This window comes from Drosophila sulfurigaster, chromosome 3 (genome assembly GCF_023558435.1).
Source record: "Drosophila sulfurigaster albostrigata strain 15112-1811.04 chromosome 3, ASM2355843v2, whole genome shotgun sequence".
Classification (NCBI taxonomy): Eukaryota; Metazoa; Arthropoda; class Insecta; order Diptera; family Drosophilidae; genus Drosophila; species Drosophila sulfurigaster.
Genome location: NC_084883.1, coordinates 41,674,003 through 41,696,171, shown reverse-complemented (window position 1 = coordinate 41,696,171; position 22,169 = coordinate 41,674,003). Strand labels below are relative to the sequence as shown.

Sequence of the window (22,169 nt, the reverse complement as noted above, 5' to 3'; positions counted from 1 at the left end):
AATAAACATTTGCACAACAACAGCAGCAACAATAACAACAACTGAACCACCTCGTCGCCCGCCTACGATTCTAACTACCTGCGCCTGTTTTTAAAATATTCCCGCAACACACACACACTCACACACGCATACACTGTCTCTCACAGACCCAAACGCACTCACACGCACACATACACGTACATATATAAAGCGTCGCCCACAAAATGCGTGAATACAAAATCGTTGTATTGGGCAGCGGCGGCGTCGGCAAATCGGCGCTAACTGTGCAATTTGTGCAATGCATTTTCGTGGAGAAATACGATCCAACCATCGAGGACAGCTATCGCAAACAGGTGGAAGTGGACGGTCAGCAGTGTATGCTTGAAATTTTGGATACCGCCGGCACGGAACAGTTTACAGCGATGCGAGATCTCTATATGAAGAATGGACAGGGATTTGTTCTCGTTTATTCAATAACGGCGCAATCAACATTCAATGATCTGCAGGATCTGCGAGAGCAAATATTGCGCGTTAAGGATACGGATGATGTGCCCATGGTGCTGGTCGGCAACAAATGCGATCTCGAGGAGGAGCGCGTCGTTGGCAAGGATTTGGGCAAGAGTTTGGCCAATCAATTCAATTGCGCCTTCATGGAGACCTCAGCCAAAGCCAAAGTGAATGTTAATGATATTTTCTACGATTTGGTCCGGCAGATCAATAAGAAGTCACCCGAAAAGAAACAAAAGAAACCGAAAAAGTCCCTATGTGTTCTGCTATAAGACTTCCAAATAATACAAAAAAAAAAACATTAATAAAAAAGAAAAGAATAGAAAACAAAAGATGAGTAAAAAAAGAAAAACAAATAACATGTAATGAGTAAAAAATGGTAACAAAGCATACACAGACAGCCTCCCTCCCTTTCCAGGAAATAAGATTGAAAGATTGTCGGAAAATTTGCAATAACCAGGAAAATGATTAACAAATTTTACAAACGATTATAAATAGCAAAGAATGGATGAAAAATATTTAATTAACAATGACAATGTTTTTAACTGTGCAAAGTTTTTGTAATTATTACTACATACGATTACTACTACTACTACTATTATTATTATTATTACTATGCTATTTTTTGCTGATTAACAATTAATTATTATACAATTATATTTGTCGTTCGTTTTTGAGCCGTTTTTTAAAAAAACAAAATCTTTGCAATACACGCAACAAACAAAAAATGATGGAAACATTCGTAAACTAAACAACAAAACATTCGTATTTATTTTTTTCTTTCAAATTCTTTTCGATTATATACAACATATACAAACACACACACACACACATTACACACAACAAATACATATTATACACACAATAATTATACAATTTATCTTCATAGAAAAACCATAAATACATTAAAACAAATAATAATAAAAACAATTGTCGTTGCTCTTCAAACAAAAAATAAACCAACAAAAACAAATGCAAGAGAAAGTTAAAAACAATACAAAATACAAATAAAACAAGAATCAAATTAAGCTAAACGTAAATCTAAATTCAATTGTATGCCTAAAATCACTTAAAGAAAACTTGAAAGAAACAAAAAGAAAAATGCAAAAAAAAAAACATAAAAAAGAAAAAAAAATCACATATTTTATAAAAATATTGTATGCAAATGAGATGTCAAAATGTTGCAAACAAACCAGAAAATCCATTTTTAGTAATTAGTTTAAAACAAATTTACAAATAATTGTTTAAAAATGATCAATTTCTGTGTAAGTAAAGTAACAAACAAACAAAACAAACAAAAAATAAGGAGAAAACAAAAATTGCACATTGCATCAAATCATACACCCAAAACACACACATACAACGTACATTCAAACACAAAACACACAACAAACATAAATACACAGACACTCCGGCATGCTCTGAGAGCATGCAACATTTATAATTAAACAATAACCAATACACAAAGAGAGGAAGATTGAGAGGACAACACAGCCAAGAGAGAGAGAATCGCGAGAGCGATGGAGAAGAGAAAGGCAAGGAAATCATTCAGTAGAGATAACAAAGCAAAGTTGAATTTTGATTGCAATTGCAATTGTTGCATGTAAAACGATTTAAATCCTGTTATTAAAAAAATACAAAAAATAAATAAAAATAAAAAACGAAACCACAAATCCCAACAAATAAATTATAGTATGAAACACAAGATTCGTCGTCAAGTGTCAATCCAAAACGAAGTAAATTTACAAAAAAGAAAAAAATAAATAAAATCTAAAAAAAAGAAGGAATATACAATTCATAATAGTACTGTAACAGGTAACAAGTAACCAATATGCCCTTAAATCAAAGTCAAAAAGCAACACACACACACACATAAAAACCAACGTGTATCCATAATAAATGTATTATGTTTATAAAAAATAAAAAAACAAAAAAAATTTAAAAGCAAAAACAAAATAAAAATTAAATAAATTCATGTAAGAATCAAAAATTTTTTCAATTCTTGGATATCTTTAATCTTTTTACGTGCTCTTCTCTCGTTACTTCCCGACACGGGAAAAAACGAAAAACAAGCGTGACATTCGCAGACGTAGCTCAAGATTAGCAGAGATAATGAATACGACGTGGCATTCTGTTTTTTTTTTTTTTTAATATTTATCTGTATTTTATACTTGGAATATGAATATAATATAATAGTTTTTCAAATATGGTTTATAATACAAGTACAAGTACAATTACAATCAAATAGTTGCATGTTTTTGTTTTGTTTTAATGCTTAGCCACCAAAGATATGGATGGTATATATATGTCCATACTATATATCTGGTATCTGGTAATATCAACAGTTGATATGGACATTATCAAGTTTATATCTGCAGATTTACGACGACGTGTTGAGAGTTGAAGCCAACAAAGCGTAGGCGGATATTATACGAATTATCTATGTATATACTATATATGGACTTTAAAAACTGCTAAGAATCGGTCAGTATGAGGCATGATATTGAATCAAATGGGGAGATAGTAGCACAAATATTTACCTTGATTACTGTACATAAATTGTTTTGACGTTTATTTAATGACTAGTTTTCATTTTTGAGTTTAGCAAGTGCTCTAGATATACATTTTTTATATTGTGTATGTCATATCGTTTCATGCCAGATCATTAGATCATTATCATTTTCATTTGCTGTGATGCTTTTAATTGTATTAATTAACGCATTTCATATCAGTCCAACATTACGTCTTCTTTTTGACAAAAAAGCTGCCATTTAAAAATATAATAGTAGTATATCAATAAAACTTAATTATATGCTAATTTGGCAACAACGAAAATTGAAGGTAAAAATAAGTAAAATATGGACAAAAAAAAAATAAAACAATAAAAATATATATATGTATATAAAATATTCACATTATAATATTGCACTGGGAGTGTGGGGGGAAATTGCACTTTAGGTTATTAGGTGACATTTTTTGAACTAGAATCATATATAACACATATAGTAATTATTATTTCTTGTTGCATTGAGATTACTACGGTTCTTTTTGTTTTGTGAGAGGGGGAGGAGGAGATTACGTTTGTTAGCTGCGAGTTTACGCATACATCTGAGTAATCAGAGCGACCTTGACGTATGTGCTTTTTATGGCCCAATGAGATAATAAGATAAGGATAAGTATAAGTATGTTTATAAGATAACAAACAAAAGGAACCCTCGACACAAGGCTCCTGGTCTTTACTTTCGCAACTGCAATTGACCCTGTTGCTGCTGTTGGACTTGGCTCTGTTGTTGTGAATGCTGTTCTTGGCTCTGTTGCTGCTGCTGCTGTTGTTGATGCTGCTGCTGATGATGATGATGGTGATGATCTTCATCGTCGCTGGGCTCTTCACGCAATGGCAATGAATCAATTTGCTTGGCAGTGGTCACCTTTTTATTCCGCTGCCAGGTGAAGACACGCGCCATTTGTAGGAATTTCTTGCGCGACATTTTGCCCATATTCTTCAGCCTCTCCTGGAACGGTGCATCATCCTCGCCTTTCGATTTGCCACTTTGCTCCTTTTCCAGCGCATTCATAAAGTCCTGATTCCATCGCAACTGATTCATAAACTCTTCATTCTGCAGCATTAGAGCAAACTGCTCATCTGGCAGCTCAAAATCCTGTTGTCCAGCTGCTGGAGTAATTCGCAAAAATCCAGCTGGTAACACACCCAAGATCGGTGGATTCCAGCGTCGATTTGTGTTGTTGGTGCTGCTGTTGTTACTGCGCTTGGTGGGCGTGTTGTTCAAGCTGCCGCTGGCATTCAATTTATTCGAGGCGCCCAGCGGACGTTGCTTGGGCGAGGCGCCCGTATTGTGATGCGGCGACGCTGTGTTTGCAGTGCTGAGCAATGTGTGACCGGCTGTGGCTGCTGCAGCGCTACTCTCTGTCGTATTGCTGGCGACGCCATCTGTGGTGTCAATGAGCTGCTGCTGTTGCTGCTGATTGCGTCGCAGCTCCTTGTCCGGATCGTTTAGATTGATGAGACTCTGTTGTGGTGAGACATTAGCATCCAGTTCATTGCGCAGTTTTTCGTTCTATTCACATTGGTTAGTTAGTTATTATAGTGTTAGTGTTAGTTGGGCTGTTAGTATACACAAACAAACGTACACTCACGCACACACACACATACATACCTGGTTGTCAGTTGACATCGCAAGCAGTTGGTCGATTGTTTGATCCACGGCGCCCAAATTAGCGCGCAGCACAGCCTCAATCACTTCGCGGTCAATGTCGGGGAACATCTTCTTGAAATCGGCCATTGCTTGCGAAAATTCCAGCTGCAGCGTCGATGTAGCCATGATGATTTTCGTATTTTCAATTTTCTTCCCCCCTTTTCGTTCTTTTTTTTTGTAATATCCCCAGCTGAACAGCCGAAAAAGAAGAAGACTATCGTTTAACAGACAGATGTTAGCATAACAATACACTGCACTGTTATTAACAGCAGGCCCCCAAAAAGATATGTAACGTAAATATTAACAGCAGACACTGTTGTCAGCCTAATAGATATACAAATTCAATTTTTTTGGGAATTTTTTGGGAAAAAAAATAAATGAGAATCATAATTACCAAAGATTTCCACAATAATTCAGCAACTGTTACTTAGCCCCACTGTTATTAACAGTGCCAAATCGAGTATGTTTATATTGATGCATCAGGGTAGTGTTGGAAAATCATTTCTGTTTTGTAACCAATGAGCGCTTAGATTCAAATTAATATTTATTATTGTTTCCCCCATCAACAAATTATATCCATTTATTACATATTAATTGTTTGCTATCGAGTAACAAAAAGTTACAGCCATGTGAGTCACGCTTTGCCTGCATTTCGAAATGCTCAATTTGTTTAAATGACAGCAGAAAGTCTCGTGATTTTGTGATTGCTTCTGATAATTGGCCGGTACAAGCAGCACGTGTGAGCAATTGTTCCGGCATGAAATGTCAATGTCTACGTCTCGTCGCTGCTATTCTTTTTAATAAGTGTCAATTAGTGCTGATATGTTTGGTATTTAATATTTTATTTGCATGTCATAAGGGTTCGTGTGTCCAAAATGTCTTATCGCATAACTGACGAGATACCCTCGAGTTTGCTTATCTCCCCAGCGTTCGGGCTGATGTAACTATCAAAATTCATTTACCGGCAATGTACTCAAAATAAAGCGTAGGTGGGATTATCATCCGATATTTTCGGAGTCGCAAAAAAAAAGGAAAAATCCAAAAAGCCACGTACTGAGCGTGTCAGATTAAAAATTCCCAAAAGCTCTTTGGTCAATGATTAAAATGCTGTGTCAGTTTAATTGGTATTAATTAGATCCAATGAAAGGCAGACGATCTAGATGAGATTATTGCAAGACGAACGAATTTAATTATAAATCGTCTAACATTTGCAAAAAGAATGTTCCATCATAAGTGATGTTATTTATGAATGACATTTCATCACATCTTTTAATTAGTAATTTTCAAAAGTTGCGCCGCAAATTAATTTTGTTCTTCTCAAAGATAATGATCACTTCTTATCGCCATGAGAATGTAAACGAATGTGAATGATAATGCAAATATGTAAATTTCCATTCTAATTTTGGCAACACACTTGTTTGCACATCTTAATTTAGCTACTGAATCTTAAACAATAGTTATTATGTTATGTTATAGATAAGAGCATGTCATAAAGTTTGGTTTTTTTTTTTTTTTTTTTTTTGTGTGAGCACCCTTCTTGACATTCAAGTTCATAATTGTTTCGAGTATTGGTAATGCAAAAGTCTCATTAAATTTCCACATCCGTTCGACATTGACCCAATTAACTTTCGCAAATTTGTAGTGAGCTCAAAGCGGGTTTATTGAACTATAAATTGGGGTATAGCTCAAATATAGACCTGAGCATAGATTGTCCAAAAGTACCTTGGTCAATGTTAATGAACTTTATGCTGGTGGCAAATTCATCATCAGATTAAGAAGGCTCTTGGAAACAGAAATTAAAGACACCAAAATACTTTAGTTTAAATTTTTGAATTTTACAAAACTTTTGTCTTTGAATATTTTGTTATAAGCAAACTTATGCTTGCATCTAATATGCCTTCAGCTGTGTAGCGTATTCTAAAACATTGCGGTATTCCTCGCCTGCTAAGCCATAAATCTCAGCTTTATCGGACGATTTGTCAAAAAGTGTGGCACGACAAAGATTCATTCCGAAGGTCTGAGACCGGGATCGGGACCGAGACCGAGACCGAGACCGACTTTTCATTATTTTCAGTTTCATCGAGAATACCACGATCGGTGTTGTTTTAGTATTTTTCGTGTCAGTTTCTTAAAGCGAAAGTCGCGTTTAGTTTGCAATCGCACGAGAACGCGTCCAGTCCACTCAAAAGTCTCCTCAAATTTTTGAAATTTGTTTGTAGCCCCCCTCTCAAAAAAACTCATACTGAACACTTATAACGCAGAGTTGCTCATATTTCGATTACGCGCGCATATTAGTCGTAAAAAAGTGAAAAGTAAAAGATTAAGTGACAGAACTTTCAACTGCAACTGAGCACGGCCATTCTAGACGCCCACACGCCCACGCCCACCCATTAGAAACTGACGCCCGCCCACTTGACATGCCGAAGTCACAAGTGTCGTCGTTGTCGTTGTCGTCGTGGTCGTCATCGTCAACATCGTCGCTATCGTCTCTGCTCTCGGTTGTTAGTTGTGCTAACTGTACCTGTTGATTTACCCTTTTTGTTGTTGTTGTTACTCGTGTTGTTGCCCCAAAACGCTGTCAACGCCTATATAAACAAATGTTCACAACGGATTTGCGTTTATTCTGCAGTGTCACACCTAACGGTTAAGAATTAGTCAAGCGAATAGCTCATAGACCCAATTAATGAACATTACTTTGTGAAAACTCTGAAAACAATTCAAATTATTGTGCATGAATAAAGACAAGTCAATTGCATAGTTTCAAAATTGCAAATAAATAACACTAAATTCGTGTTTTGTGTCACCTACATAATCTTTCTGAAAGGTAAGTGTTATTTTACTTGGCGTATACGTAATGCGTATACTTGATGCTTGCTTAAGTGCAAGTGTTTTAAGTACTGCGTATACTTAATATTCGCATAAAACATTTTCATCGAATTAGGCAAATAATTTGCATGTTTAGTGTAGTTATTAAATTTCTATCGAGTCATTCGATTCGCATTTATTCGCTCTTTAACTCACACAATAATTCACTCAATCGTGGGTCATGCGAATGGCGCCAAGCTCAATTATAATGTTCTTTGATAATGTTTATTTATTTTATTTTTATAACATTGTTGCCTTATCATCAGCAGTACACACAAAAAAAAAAGAAGCGGCTGTGCGATTTTTATAGTAATAAATTCTCAATTTTAATACACACACAATTTCTTGATACGTTATTGGCGCTGAAAATTCGAATTATATTTCGTTGAAATTAACATAGTCGTCTTATCAGCGTCGCATTGAACGCGAAATTGCACTTTGTTGGACTAGTATTTATGTTATACTCGTATTAACGAGTATTCACTGGCGATTGATCAATGAACAGAACCGATTCACAAGTCTCGTGATACGTGAAATTAACGTATTGAGGTCAGGCAAAAGTATTTATTGCGTCGTCTTTAGAGATAGCTTTTAGCTTGGGGTTAGTTCCGCTCGATGCCCCCAGCACACAAAATATACGAATCTAATCGAGTAATTTCAAATTTATATGATAGCCATTTAAAACACACACAAAAAAAAAGAGGGCGTGTCATAAGATGCTACTTTTGCCATGATAAGAATTCAATTTCTTTGATTGCGTGATTTTTTTTCTAACGTTGATGACGCACTTTATTATTATATAGCAAATAAAAACAACAAGTTTTACAATCGAAGTGCCAATGAGAAGATTCGACTTGATAATACCTCGATTTTAAGGGGGGGGAATTCAATTCATAAATATGAATATTATTCTAAATAAAAATAATTTCACATTTACCATTTTCAAAACAAATATTAATAGCACACTTAAAATACATAATTCAATTTGTAGCTTGTTTACTAATAAAAATAAATTTAATTAGATTATATTATATACCCCATAGAACTAAATTGTTATTTGAAATTTATTTATTTTGCGATAATATTTGAGCATAAATTTATAATGCGTCAAAAGAATCCCCCCTGCGAGGGGAGCGTTCTTTATGTTTTTTTTTAATTTTTATTTGTTGTTTTCTTCATGGAATTTTTTTAGTGTTTTTTTTTTTTGAGCAGAGGAATTTGGGAATATATTTGAATTCTTGGTGACGTCAATAAGATGTTGGGAAAATTCTCGGCGATTTCTGCTAAAAGCTTCGAACTTGGATTATTGACTCATTGAATGAGAATAAAGTTTGACTTTTTACAAATGCCATAGTTTAATTAGAAGTCAGTAAAGCAATAATAATCTCCTCTGGTGAATTTCGGATAATAGTTGGCGGCTGTCAAATAAATTTGACAGGTGTTACGCCCACCCTTTAATTTAGTTGATAGTTATATAGTTTTAATGGGCGAAACGTTTGTACATTTAGCAAACCCAGGGAAGAGTGTGAGAGTTCAATGAAACTTGTACGCGTTAGGCCTTGACTTGGATTTTCAAATAAAACTGAAATGAATCTCAAAATGACTGACAATCTATATATATATAGAATACTTCGCGTGTGTTTGGGTGGTAAAAAAATTAGCCACGACAATCGACGCATTATCAGTTGAGAGAGGCATAAAAATGCGTTTGCCACGATTGCGGCGATCGCACATTAAACATTAATTATAGAAAACAAAACGTAGAGCGTGTAAGTCAATGCAAATGTCACCAAAAAGTTTATCGCTGCCTGCACTTGAACAGGCCGTTAAAACTTGAAAGCAATGAAAATGAAAAGAAATTGAAACAAAAAAATGATTATGTGAATTATTTAATGATTTTATTGCATGTTGCCAGCTGAGAATCGGGCAATAAATAGAAATGTTAATCAGCTTGATTGGGTTTCATTAATAATGCACACATAATATATCAAGTGTCACTTGATAAGGCGTCGATAAATACTATGAAGCTTTTAAGGAATCTCCCAGTTAAAAGTAAAAAGTTGATAAGTGCACAGAAAAAAAACGTGCTAAAATCAAGAATGAAATCTTGAATTAAGTTTGCAAAATTGAACCATGAAGGTAAATTCTAAAAGCAAGATCAAAATATAATATTAAACATTCTTGATATTCAAGATTATTTTCTTGTTTTAAGAATGGTAAAATCTGAAAATTTAATCAAGAAGATAACATCACAAATCAAGAAAGAAAGGAAGCTACAGTCGAGTGTGCTCAATATTATTTGGTATTATTCATAAAATATACCAAATTATTGTACAAAACCAATACTGAAATATGCCAAAGGCAATATAAATCATATATGACTTTTCTCTTTTCTGTGCACTATTTTCATTACTAAATGAATGATGATAATTTTAAGAAATTGGCTAAAGAGCTTCAACTGTTGCTTGTCAGCTTTGAAATTACTTTTCATTAGATTGAGCACTTTATGTTGATAAAATTGTGGCAACTTTATGAATTTTGTGCAGTCAACAAATGACACGACATTTTTTTAGTGCCTGCTTGTCCTGGCCTTACCCACAGTTGAGGACAGTTCGAGCTGGCGTCAGAGTTGAGAGCATAATTAGGCATTAATATTTCATAAATGGCAATTAAGCCATTCGGAGACCGCGTCACGGACGCGCGCACACTCCGCATTGAGTTTGATATCACGTTGAACGCCTCATTCCCCTTTAAATAAAAAGTTGACCCAGCGTAGATTAGCTAACTGAGTGAATGACTGACTGAGAGATTGAGTGCCTGGCATGTGAGTGTGAGTGTGGCTTCTTCACTTTTCAGGGGGCGGGCTTCAAAGCAGTTTATGATATTCTTAGTCAAAGCGAGAAAGTGGAACGCGAAGATCATAGCGAATGCAACGTGACTTTATTGAAATACCAAACACCTTGAGATGAAACCCGTTAAGGGTAGAAAAAAGTACTCGCAACTTTGGCGGGACAACAAACAAAAAAAAAAAACATTTGACGCATATTTTAACTTGGCAACTTTGTTTGATTCGTATGAAAGTGTAATAGGAAACCCTTTTTGCGTAAGCGTTGACTTTCGACTCCCGCTTCAAGTTGTGTGTGTGTGTTCATTTTTTGTTGAGGGGGGAATGTGGGTTTGGTTCTGGCTTCTGGTTAATTGTCTTTGCCAAAGTTGACAACAAACTCTCTCACACACACACGCACACATTCCCACACCTAGGCAACCGTATTGAAACAATTTTTGTTTTTTTTCGCTGTATTTCGCAGTTGGCAACTTGATGTTGATGATGATGAAGAATTTAGCGTCACGCTCAACAACATGCGGAGGCAGCTCTATCGGCCATCAGCTGACCATTTCCATTGTGCTGCTGTCAATTGCGCTTTTGTCGCCCGGACATGCACTGCCACGCCCCACAGTGGGCGCAGTGCCAACGCAGTTGTTCTACAACGAGCTGCTCAACTCTGGGCCAGCTAACGAGGACAACTTGTTCTATGGCGAGCAATTGGTAAGTCTGACTGTTTACCTCTCTTACTCATGCACTTTGCTAACTGTTGCTCCTACACCTCAACAACAACAACAACAACAACAGCAGCAACAGCAGCAGCAACAGCAGCGACAACAGCACAAACAATTGCCGTCATTCAATAGTTTTGTCAACAAGTGGCCATCGTTGCGCGATTTGCTGCTAACTGCGGACTACGAGGATGACGTTCTGCTGCCCACCAATAACAACAACAACAACAATCTGGAGGAGAGCAATGAACGTGCTCAGCTGGGTTCGAGGCTGGTGGCGCGTCTGCACAGATTGAGCGAATCGGGCGATGGCGATGATCAGTTGCGTTACAATGTGATCGATGACATGGCTGCCATGCCCGCCAAGAAGCAGAGCGAGAATGTCAAGCTGGGCATTCAAGCCAAGCAGCACAACATCAAGAAGAATGTTCAATGTGAGTGGAATATGAAAAATATTAATAATTTGCAATACTGATTGAATTTCATTTTTAATTTTGCATGTGGCAATTTGTTTTGATTTCGCAAATCTCTAGTTCGTAGACAATGTAAGTCGAGCATGTGACTTAAACTTTAATGCAATTGCACAATTTTATTCATTGCATATTTTGAATCCATTGCAGATATGTCGCCGTGCCACTTTAAGATCTGCAACATGGGACGCAAACGCAATGCCGGCTCCTTTGTGCCCTACTAAAAACATAACAGAAAATATATAGCCAAAAAAAGAAGAAGAAAAACACACAAAAAAATAAGAGAAAAAACAAAGGCCAAAAGTAAAATAAATGCATAAATATTTACAAGGAACAGAAATGCTGAAATTCCAGAATTGTTAATTATACGCAAGCCAAGTATTGTTTATTGTTTAGAAAGATACCAAAAGAGTTCGCACTTGAAGAACTCGCATAATGCTATAACTATATAATAATGTATTTATCTATTAATATCCCCTATGACATATGTATCTAGCTATCTCCCTCTCTCTCGCGCGTTTGTTCTTTCCCTCCTTATGCAAACTGCATGTACAGCAATTCACACACACACGCACATATATACAATTGCACACACTCTCCCTCTCACACGCACACACTCACATACACAAAGCATATGAACAAGTATTTCCCTCTGTTACTTTTACTTATAGCTGTACAATTATTAGAAACTACATATTATACGCATTATTCCACTAGTATTTAGTTTTAAATGACGTTTGACAAACAACAACAAAAAATGTTGCTATTTATTAAGTGCTTAACATTATTACGGCATATTTATTGAAAAACTACAAAATAAAATATAGATGTTTATGTTTCGTGAACAAAATGCAAATTTTATTTCATTTCAATTGGGAATTTGTGGTTTTCTATTGAGGAGTTTGACAATTCATTCATTTAATAACAAAACAGCAAGAATGTGTAATTTTTTTAATTTTCTAAATGAATATTTTACTTATTTGATTTGGGAAATAAATTTATGCATTAAAAAAATCATAACTTCAACTTAAAATACATGTGTTTTATTTATTTATACGATAATATTGCGGGAACAAAAAATTGTCGTACTATTTATAGCTGTCTTTTGTTTCAACTGCTTTCGTAGCTAAATAAATTGTACAGTTTAAAAAAACAATAATTATTGAAATTTTACAAAAAAAAATGTACAAATTGTAGATGTAATTTTTGCTAACATTCAGGAAATCTTTATGTATCTGAAAAATAGATTAACTGGATGTCATATTTTTACAGACTAGATCAAAATGACAACGATTAAATTCCGAATTTGAATTTGAAAGATTTTGAATGCACGAAGTCCAGATAAAGTTTTACATGTCACTCACACGAAATAGCTTTGAATCAATTTTCTTTCTAACTTCGAAAGAGTGCTTCACCTCTGTTGCGATAACTTTTACTTATCGATTATCGATATGTCATGAAAGTTTTTATGCAGTCAACTGAATAAGCGTATCGATTCATAAAAATGGTGGCCATTTTGAGTGAGTTAAGCGAGTAGTTCCTATAATGACTTCCCTTTAAAGTTAAGTATTCCACTCTGTTTTAGACAACTTTAACAAAAATGTATTTCAGTGTATACAACTGCAACATTGTTGCGAGCTGCCAAAAAGTATTCACAGTTAAATAAGCCAACTGAAAAATTGAAAAGCAAAGCTTACTTTTAGGCTTCATTGAAAGCGTTGGCATTTGCATGTTTATTTTAGTTATTTATTTTTGTTATATCTTTTATTGTCAATCTTCAGTGATCTTTGACTTTTTAAAATGTAAGTTAAAAATGGATTTTGTGTGTCCTTGGTTTTCTAATTCATTGTCTGTTATTTTGGCTAAAAAGTCAGCGTGTTTAAATTAGTTTAGTTAACGCCTCCATATCAAAGTTCTAAGACACAATCTAAGCTGAACATGAAAGAGCTAAAAGGCCAAGTGCCACTGCAATTTGTTGCAGTTGAGTGCTGCATTAATAGCCACTGTTTGCGGAACCAACACTACAGGATATGAAATACTTTATATGTATATTGAAATCGATCGTACAGCTCGTATAATGTCACGGCGGCGCCGTTAGTCATAAAAAAGTGCAAAGCAAGCGCTGAACTCAACTCAACTCAACACCAGAGCTCAAGACAGTTGGCCAACAGTCATAACGCCCAAACGCGCCTCCAATGCAAGTTTGTGGGAAAATCGAAAATGCTTTGCCATGCTCTAAGTCGGATCTGTTGACCGGCCACGCCTCTTGGCTGCTGACGTTGAGTTGACCGAACGATTGCCACTCGTCGTGACCTTCGGCAGTGCTTCACATTTATGCTCCGTTAACGCGTTTCGTATACGGTAACCAATTTGGTGGCTTCGTCAAACGGCTTTGCAATTACCATTTACGAGCAAAGCTTAGAACAGCTAACAGCTAAAAGCTAACAGCTAACAGCCACTTGGCCAGCTTCGTCTGATGTCTGTCCAAGTGATTCATGCAAGTACGAGTCGTAAAGTCGTCTCGTGTTGTCGCTCAGTTTGTAATTCTTGAATTGAATGCAAATCGAATCGTAATTAGAGCTGATCGTTCGCTGCCTTTGCTTAACATATTGCGACAAATTGTTTGCGATCTCTAGAATTATGATCTTAATAAGTCGATCGGTAATTGTACTCACTCTCGTTTTGCCAAGTTTCCCACGAATCTCTGTAACAATTGATTGATATAGCGAAATTTTATGGCAGCTGCGGCATTCGAGCAAAAGCAATTGTGTAACTTGAACTGTCGGCAATGCATCGAGCATGACTCGTTGATTATATTTGAATTAAAATAAAGTAATATTTGCGAATTGTAGTCAATTTTTCGATTAAAAAAGAAATGGATTTTAAAATAGCTGTGTTAAACATTTGTATTCTTCTTATTATTAAATACTGAAAGGAAAAAATTCGAAATGAGGAAAATGATAACAAGACTTTCACAATAATTTAATTTGTATTTATTTTAAAGCGTACATAAAATAATAAAACTTACATAGCAATTTGATATTTGTCATTGTAATACTTCATTGCATTAAAAATAAAATAAAAATAATTTAAATAAAATCTGGCTAATAGCCACATTCTGACAACTTATTTATTTAAATAAATTTTGCACCTTATGAAAATTTAATAATTAATTTTCTTGGTTGAAATACCACCAGCAATGCCGTCTCATACAGCGCTTTTAAATACATTTTCGTAAGCAATTAATCTTTTTACTTATTCACCTGTCAAATTTGGAATTTTTCACGCGCTACTAAGCGCTCTTGAGACGACGACCCTAACCGATTTACAAAAAGATTTATAATTTCGGAAAAATGAAATACTTTACATGCCATTGCCAGAGACCGTGTAATTTAATTTGAAGCTAAGTTAATTAAGCGAAAATACTTTAAAGTAGCTGTCGGATCTCAAATGATTGGCTTTAAAGTCAAGGTCAGCTTAGCACATTGGAAACAAATTATATTGAGGCGTTGAGCTCGACGAAAGTAAAAGTAAACAATGAAACAAATAATAAATATTTGCGAGTCAGATAAATGAGCAGTTAATTGAGTTAATTCAGTTGTTAAACTCGCCACCTAATGGAACTTTCAAAAAGACCAATTAAGATATACACTTAGCAAAGAAAAATAAAGCGAACCTCACACTTTGCCGCGTTACGTTAACAAATTGGCTGAGCATTAATTAATACTTTGAAATTGTTATAAATAAATTGAAATCTTAGCACAAATTGCAGAGGCCATTTCTCATATGCAACGTCGCATTGCAGCTCCAATCCCTTGCTTGATTCACATGCAACACACAATGAAAATGCACAAGCAACTGCGGCAACCACGACAAACAATTGCAATTGTTTCGCTCTTTTTTTGGTGTGGTTGCTACTGCACCAAATATGCCCGATTTTTTTGTATTGTCTTGCAAAGGTGTTTGCTTCTCGTTGTTGTTGTTGTTGCTGTTGTTGTTGTTGTGAATGTAAATTCTCAAGGCATGGAACGGCATTGACAAGGCCATTAGTGCATGTGCTTGCGAGCTTATGGCATATGGAATAGGCTATTTGGAGTGTGGTTGCTTGTAGCGTACAATTGCCATTTGATGTCTTTCTTTCTCTGCAGTTGGCAATTTAGTGCACTAAAATGATGTAAATACCCTGTAACCCGTAATGAACTTAATTCATATGCAATTATACCTAATTGACATAAAGGTATATGTATGTACATATGTGATTAGCCACTGGGCGGAATAATTTAGCTTCGTTTATTTGTTATCTGATGGATATATTGAAACTGCAAGATTTATTGCTGGCAAAATAAAAGACTTGGAAAAATGCAATGTATGTTGTTAAGAACTGAAGTGTTTTATATTCTGCGCCTTAGGTTTCTAGATACATAGTTTTAAATATATTGGGAGTTTCAAGAGGGAAGATTGTTGCAATGTAGAAAGTTAGCAGTTATTTTTTCTTCTACGTTAGTTGATCGAAATTAATATACGAGAAAAGATCTGATCTCGTTATTAGTACCTTATTATAGGGTAGTGTGTAGTATGGGTAGTGTGTATACCCAGTTTCAATAAAAGCTAAATTCATAAAATATATAAAATGAATATACTAAAAAAAAAAACTAAAATCGATTCATTTGGTATAAATATATACAATTACATACCTTCAAAATATATCACAAGCAAAAATATACGAAATTATATCAAATTACGACACATAAAAATACTTAAATCTCTAAATTTGGTATATTAATAGACTACTACATTCAAAATATACCATAAAAACCAAATATACCAGAATTACCAGGGATCATAAAAACTATAGTTATTATTGATTGTAACAAAAAAAGTGACTATAGGAAATATCTCAATCAGCAAGCATAGAAAATGTTCCGTGCTTATGTTAAGTTACTTATATCCAACAAACTCATTTGCATTAGTTTGCTGCAATATAAAATGATAAAATTGTTCTTTAAGTTTTTATTCAACACGGAAATAATAACAGCAATTACTCAATTTTCCGGGATTATAAAAGTCGGAGACAAAAAAAGGCACACCTTACGCTAATTAGCACATAAATTACACTTGACGCACAAGTTGATTTCAACTTCAACTTGAACTACGCACATGTGACATTGCCACACATAACTGAAACTCGTTGCAGGTTGCCAGTTGCTAGCTGCACGCAGTTTGCGTTTTGTCCAAACGCGTGTCGAGTTTGCAATTGCCTTGACAGCCAATTTAGTGAATGACAAAATGCGACGTTGCCACGCAGGCTCCACAACTCAAGCCATTGCAATCCATTCATAACGGAATCATGCGTAAGCGTGCGTAACTCGTTTCGTTTGGTTTGGTTTGGTTTTGATTTGTTGTGGGCAATTTGTGTTGAAAATGTCAGCAATGCTGGACAAATGTTTATTGCAACTGGTCATAGATTTGTGTGGTTATGATGTCGACTAAGTGTTACTCTAACTTACATTCTGTTGTTATTTATTTGTTATATATTTATTTTATTTTTGCGCTTAAATTTTAATATTGAAATTTCAAACTTAGTCATGAAACAATGATAAGAAATGTAGACATCTGAAAGTCCAAGCTAATGTACTCATTGTGTAGCTGAACATAGTCATACATAATATTTGAACTCACATTCGCATTCGTATCTTACCGCATGTCAATTCTAATGGTCGAGCAAAACAAGTTCGTTGCCTAAGTCTTTTGTATGTGATGAGATTTTGAAGGCAACAACAACTAAACAACAAAATATATGGTATGCAAAATGCCAACTTTATGCCACAGCTGCGTTGACCTTGACACAATTTGTGACTATCTTTTCCACACTATGATTTTTCACAGCGGGACACAGTGTTGTTGTTGTTGTTGTTGTCGTTGCTGTTGTCATCTCGTTGTTTTTGCTGTCGCTCGTTATGGGCAAATGAACTAATTACGTGCGTTGCAATTGCAAAAGCGAGTGAACTTATTATGACAACATTTTGCGCCAATTAATGCGCTTCTTTCTTGCCATTACTCCAGCTCGAATTGAGTCATTAGTTACACTGCTCTGCCGACACTTAACCACACACATTCATCGCGCTCATTAATCATGCAGCTGTCTATGAAGTGCGGCAAATGGTTTCTTTTAAGTTCCCAAGTTTCTCACACTGCCAAACGTTTGCTCAAAATTAATTTAATTTTAATATTAAAACTGAAAGTGGAACCCAAATTATAAGTTAGAACTGCAGCGCAATGTCGGAATCATATTTTTTTTTTGTTTGTTAGCTTTAGGGGCAATTTTGGGCCAACGCCTTGAAAACGTGCATGAATCGAATATTAAAATTGAATTGTCGATTGAGGTGTGTGTTCGTGTGTATGAATGAGTTCATTGTTTGCTGTAATTAATGATATATTAGGCGCTAGAATTAGTTAAGCACAAACTACAAAAAAAGCCAATTTAAATTAGTCTTCAAATCAATGAAATCAACTTCCTCATTCCGTTTAAAAAGCCATTAACACAACACATCGACCCTTCGGGCAGCCAATAATCAAATTCCTAGAAGAAGAGAAAAAAAAAGCGAAAAGCAGCTTTCAAATATAAAAGATTTAAATTTGAAGAGATTATCTTTGCATAGTATATGTTATGTATATGCTTGCATACTTACGTCTTGAGTCGGGTTTGTTTACTCAGTCTTTTGTTTGCTCAGCCATCAGGCAGACAATGCAATTGCTATGTTGCATCGGCCATAGCAACAAACCACCTCCGACCACAACTTACGAGTACTCGTATCTATTGTAATGTGCACACTTAGCTCAAATGCACATTCACCCACTAACCCACAATTGCATTGGATAATACCAACGCGCTCCACTTCGGAGCCGACGTCTCAGTCTCAACAACAGTCCTCAACTTGCTCGCCCAGTTTTCATTTTCATTTTCATTCACTCATTTGCCGCGCAGGTTTTTTTCTCTTTAGCGTTTTCTTTTTTAGTTTTCAGTTTTTCCTACCCTAACCACACCCAAATTGAACTAGTTACTACGGGCAATGCAGGGAATGATCAAACTTAAAAACAACTAAAATGTTTCATGATTGTTTTTCTTACACTTTGTGAAGTGGCATGCTTAAGTTCGCTGTGGCAAGAGGTGAAACTACGTGTATGTAAGATGTGCGTGTGAAAAGTGAACTTTTTAAAAGTAAAATGGAAATAAACATTCCTATCACTTTTATATAAATTTCATAATTCTAATTTTTAGTTAGTTACCAAATATATTTTTGTAAATTTTGATACCTGCAAATACTTCTTATTAAATACTTGAATTGATAAGCTTAAATACTTTATGCTTTACATACTATAAAATATAAAAATATTTATCAAACATTTTATACTATACTTTTTACTGATATTGAAATATTTGTAAAATCTTTAAAGCTTTGTAAAGGGTATTCAACTTGCGCCTCAGACTGTTCATTATGTTTTTTATTGTTTTAGTTTAGACTCTTCAATTCTTTGGCTTGACGCTTGCATGCTCTGTCATATTAAAGCATTTTGGCCAAAATGTTTGGCTTTATTACTGCAGCGGAGATTGGGGCTTGGACATTTGCTGCGGTGCAGCCAGCGGCGCAAATGTGGCAAAAACTCGTGAGCGCCCAGGAAAATGTGCATAAATTGTAGATTGCCCATTTGGATTATTTATTTTTAAATATTTAATGACTTTTTTATAGTGTGCGCGGGGCAACACCCTCGCAGTTGTGTGCGACACAAGCAGTTCATATCGACTCTGTTTCTGTTATGCAAGTCATTTCTATTCAAATATAAATATATTTATATATATATATATATATATGCTCGTATTCTGTGTCTTGATCTGGCTGCCAGCCACAGCACTTTCGAAAGTGCCCGCCCCAGTTGCTAAGGCAGCTGCTGCTCTGACTCCGCCACACAGGCTTTTGGCATCGACATCGGCATCCAGCTAAGCGGCAACCGTCAGTTTTGGCCATTTGGTTGCTCTGCATGACACAATTTGTTAACTAGATTATTATGTAAGGCTTCTCTCGGCCGTCTAATCAAAAGGCAGCCCCGACTCGAAAGGCATTTCCAATGCAATGCCTGCATGCGGCTGTCGACTTTAGCTCCAATTTTTTTCTTGTCCAGAGTATGCAAAAAAATAACAATTAACCATCATTTTGTTGCCGGCAACAAGTTGTGACCAAAAGACACACATACTCACACTGTTACAGATATGGTAATTAAAACTTTGGTAATGCCAACACAAATTCAAATTGACATTTTGTGTGTGAGTCTCAAGTGGATGGTAATTCAACTTGATAAACGTGCTGTCCGTCGAGTCCGAGCTTGTAATTGCTCACATTAACAGCTGGATTGGATAGAAATTGTGTGGAAAGTGCTCTGCAGTTGTCATCGTCAAAGCGATAAAATTGAACGATTTGGTTTATTTCTTAATGAAGGGAAAAAATCAATTAAAGCACAATAATAATAAACAAAACAACGGATAAGAAAAACAAATAATTTATTTAAAATGAAGTAAGATTGTGAAATATTTTGATCTAACAACTTTTGAACCACATTGTCACTAATTTTGGTAGCTCAGACTTTATTAAGCTTATACTGCTTTTGAGGTTTAAAATATGTAGATGAAGACGTCTACTGCCTCAGTTTGCCTGCTGCTTTTCATTTCTGTTGACACAAGCAGCATTGATCTTAACAAAGCAAACTAAAGGTTCTATTTGAAAAATATATTTATACAACTATTATTTTTCATAAATTTGAAAATATTAAATTTAATCAAATACTAAAATTTAAAAAAAATCCATTTTATTAACTTACTTTTAGTTTAAAATGTTAAAAACTAAATTCAACAAGTGCATTTATATTTGCCTTAAAAAAGAGCTTAAAAGAATTTTTACAGTAGGTCCTCAAATGAGTGTTATTGTATACACTGAGAGAAACATATAGTACTTTCGTTCTTATATTAAGAATTTGCGCAGTCGAAAGTTCAACGTAACTCAAAATTCTACATTAAAGAATTTTCAATTAAATTTTGATTCTTGATTTGAATTCTTTTAAGAACGATCTCTTCCTTAATTGGAAGCTTCAATTACAGAAAATATCAGGAATTAATCATTTCTTAGAATTTCATTTTTCCTAGATTAACAAATTTCTCGAATACCATATTTTCATTTTTATTGTTATAGGTTATAAAGCACTACACATTACCTTATTTAAGAATCAATTATAGAAGAGTAGATTAGACTTCATTTAAGATGCGTAATTCTTGGTTAAGAATTTTGCTCGCATTTCGAAATTTATTGCAGCGTTAAAGTTATTAAGACGAATTCGTCTTCAAAGTAAGAAAATTGATGGATGAAAAAAAAAATTCTAGATCGAAATGGTATTTATTTAGTACCATCATATTTTGTTCTAAAAATTGTACTGAGTATTTAATTTAGATTGACATTATTGTCTTCTTATAGCTTAAAGCAATTATATATCCATTGTCTAAGTGTCTTTAAGTGTAGTTCTCCAACGAGCTACTCTTGACTCAGGCCAGACAGCGTCATGTTGATGACGTCGCCATCGCCTGCGGGACCACCTCAAACGTGTAGCTGGCTGATAAGCCAAGAGGCGATTTATGAACTAACATGTTGTTGCTGTTGCTGTTGCTGCAAATTAAATTTAGTTGAGTGCGGCCCTGCTGTTGATGATGGCGATAGAAACACGCGCTCTCCGGCGGCAAGGCAAGCCAAGGCGTTGACACCCACACCACTGAGCAGCAGCAGCAGCAGCAGCAGCAACAAAGTAAACCCAAGAGTTGAGCCAGAGCCCTCAATCTTTGATTACGGCTGCTGCATAGCCACATGTCAGTTGTGTAATTTGTTGTTGTTTTTTTTTTGTCGAGCGATTGGCAACAATTGCGGTGCGGTTAACGACACCAAACCAAACGAGGACGTGGGCTGAGGGTGTCACAGATCATAAGAAGCGGCAAATGCCACTTACACATATCTCATGCTGTTTGTGCGGTTTGCTTGCAACACGAGTTTTGCATTCATAACACGGTGCAGGATTAACTTGTAGTCACAATGATTCTAAGCCGGATATGGCAATGCGATAGACAATCATAAAAAGGGAGAGAGATAGAGAGAGAGAGAGAGATCTATCGACATGCCATTGTGTGGCAGCAGGTCTAACAATGGTCAAAGCATTGCACAGACCAGAGCAGACCCCGACCAGACATAGACATTATCGAGAGCCAATAAATCAGCAGACTAAGCCACAATTTTCAAAACCAGAACAATGCACAACAACAACAGCAACAACAATAGCAATGCCAACAATTACAAAAGCATATCAAAAAAGAAAAAGAAAAAAAAAAACAATAATGAAACGAATTCGATCCAAAGCGGAAATTTTGTAAAGCTGCAACAGCCACGCCCACTTGGGCTAGTGAATGCATTGCGAAAAGATCGAGACCGTAACAACACAAATTGTAAGTCGTCATTGTGAGGCGATCCAATGGGGCGGCTTTGACTCTCGC

General features: G+C 35.4%; 3 protein-coding genes across 6 annotated transcripts; 2 read left to right on the top strand and 1 right to left on the bottom strand.

Annotated features, from left to right (window-relative positions):
• The first annotated feature begins 192 nt into the window (after positions 1-192).
• Positions 193-845, top strand: LOC133843921 (ras-related protein Rap1). The gene has a single exon (XM_062277690.1). The coding sequence runs from the start codon at positions 204-206 to the stop codon at positions 756-758; it is 555 nt and encodes a 184-aa protein (XP_062133674.1). The 5' UTR covers positions 193-203; the 3' UTR covers positions 759-845.
• Positions 659-4,917, bottom strand: LOC133843920 (CUE domain-containing protein 1). Of its 2 annotated transcripts, none has more exons than XM_062277688.1 (2): positions 4,662-4,917; positions 659-4,562 (listed from the first exon to the last, which is right to left on the bottom strand). In XM_062277688.1, the coding sequence occupies exons 1-2, from the start codon at positions 4,824-4,826 to the stop codon at positions 3,723-3,725; spliced, it is 1,005 nt and encodes a 334-aa protein (XP_062133672.1). In that variant the 5' UTR covers positions 4,827-4,917; the 3' UTR covers positions 659-3,722. The 2 variants fall into 2 exon arrangements, with proteins under 2 accessions (XP_062133672.1, XP_062133673.1); XM_062277689.1 differs by having other exon boundaries at positions 659-4,514; positions 4,662-4,913.
• A 1,888-nt stretch (positions 4,918-6,805) lies between these two features.
• On the top strand, positions 6,806-12,427 carry LOC133844830 (uncharacterized). 3 transcript variants are annotated; one of them, XM_062279098.1, is made up of 4 exons: positions 6,806-7,524; positions 10,874-11,112; positions 11,200-11,554; positions 11,741-12,427. In XM_062279098.1, exons 2-4 carry the CDS (start codon positions 10,885-10,887, stop codon positions 11,812-11,814), a joined length of 657 nt encoding a protein of 218 aa, XP_062135082.1. In that variant the 5' UTR covers positions 6,806-7,524; positions 10,874-10,884; the 3' UTR covers positions 11,815-12,427. The 3 variants fall into 3 exon arrangements, with proteins under 3 accessions (XP_062135082.1, XP_062135080.1, XP_062135081.1); XM_062279096.1 differs by having other exon boundaries at positions 6,807-7,524; positions 10,874-11,122; positions 11,204-11,554; positions 11,741-12,426; XM_062279097.1 differs by having other exon boundaries at positions 6,846-7,524; positions 11,197-11,554; positions 11,741-12,425.
• The last annotated feature ends 9,742 nt before the right edge of the window (positions 12,428-22,169 follow it).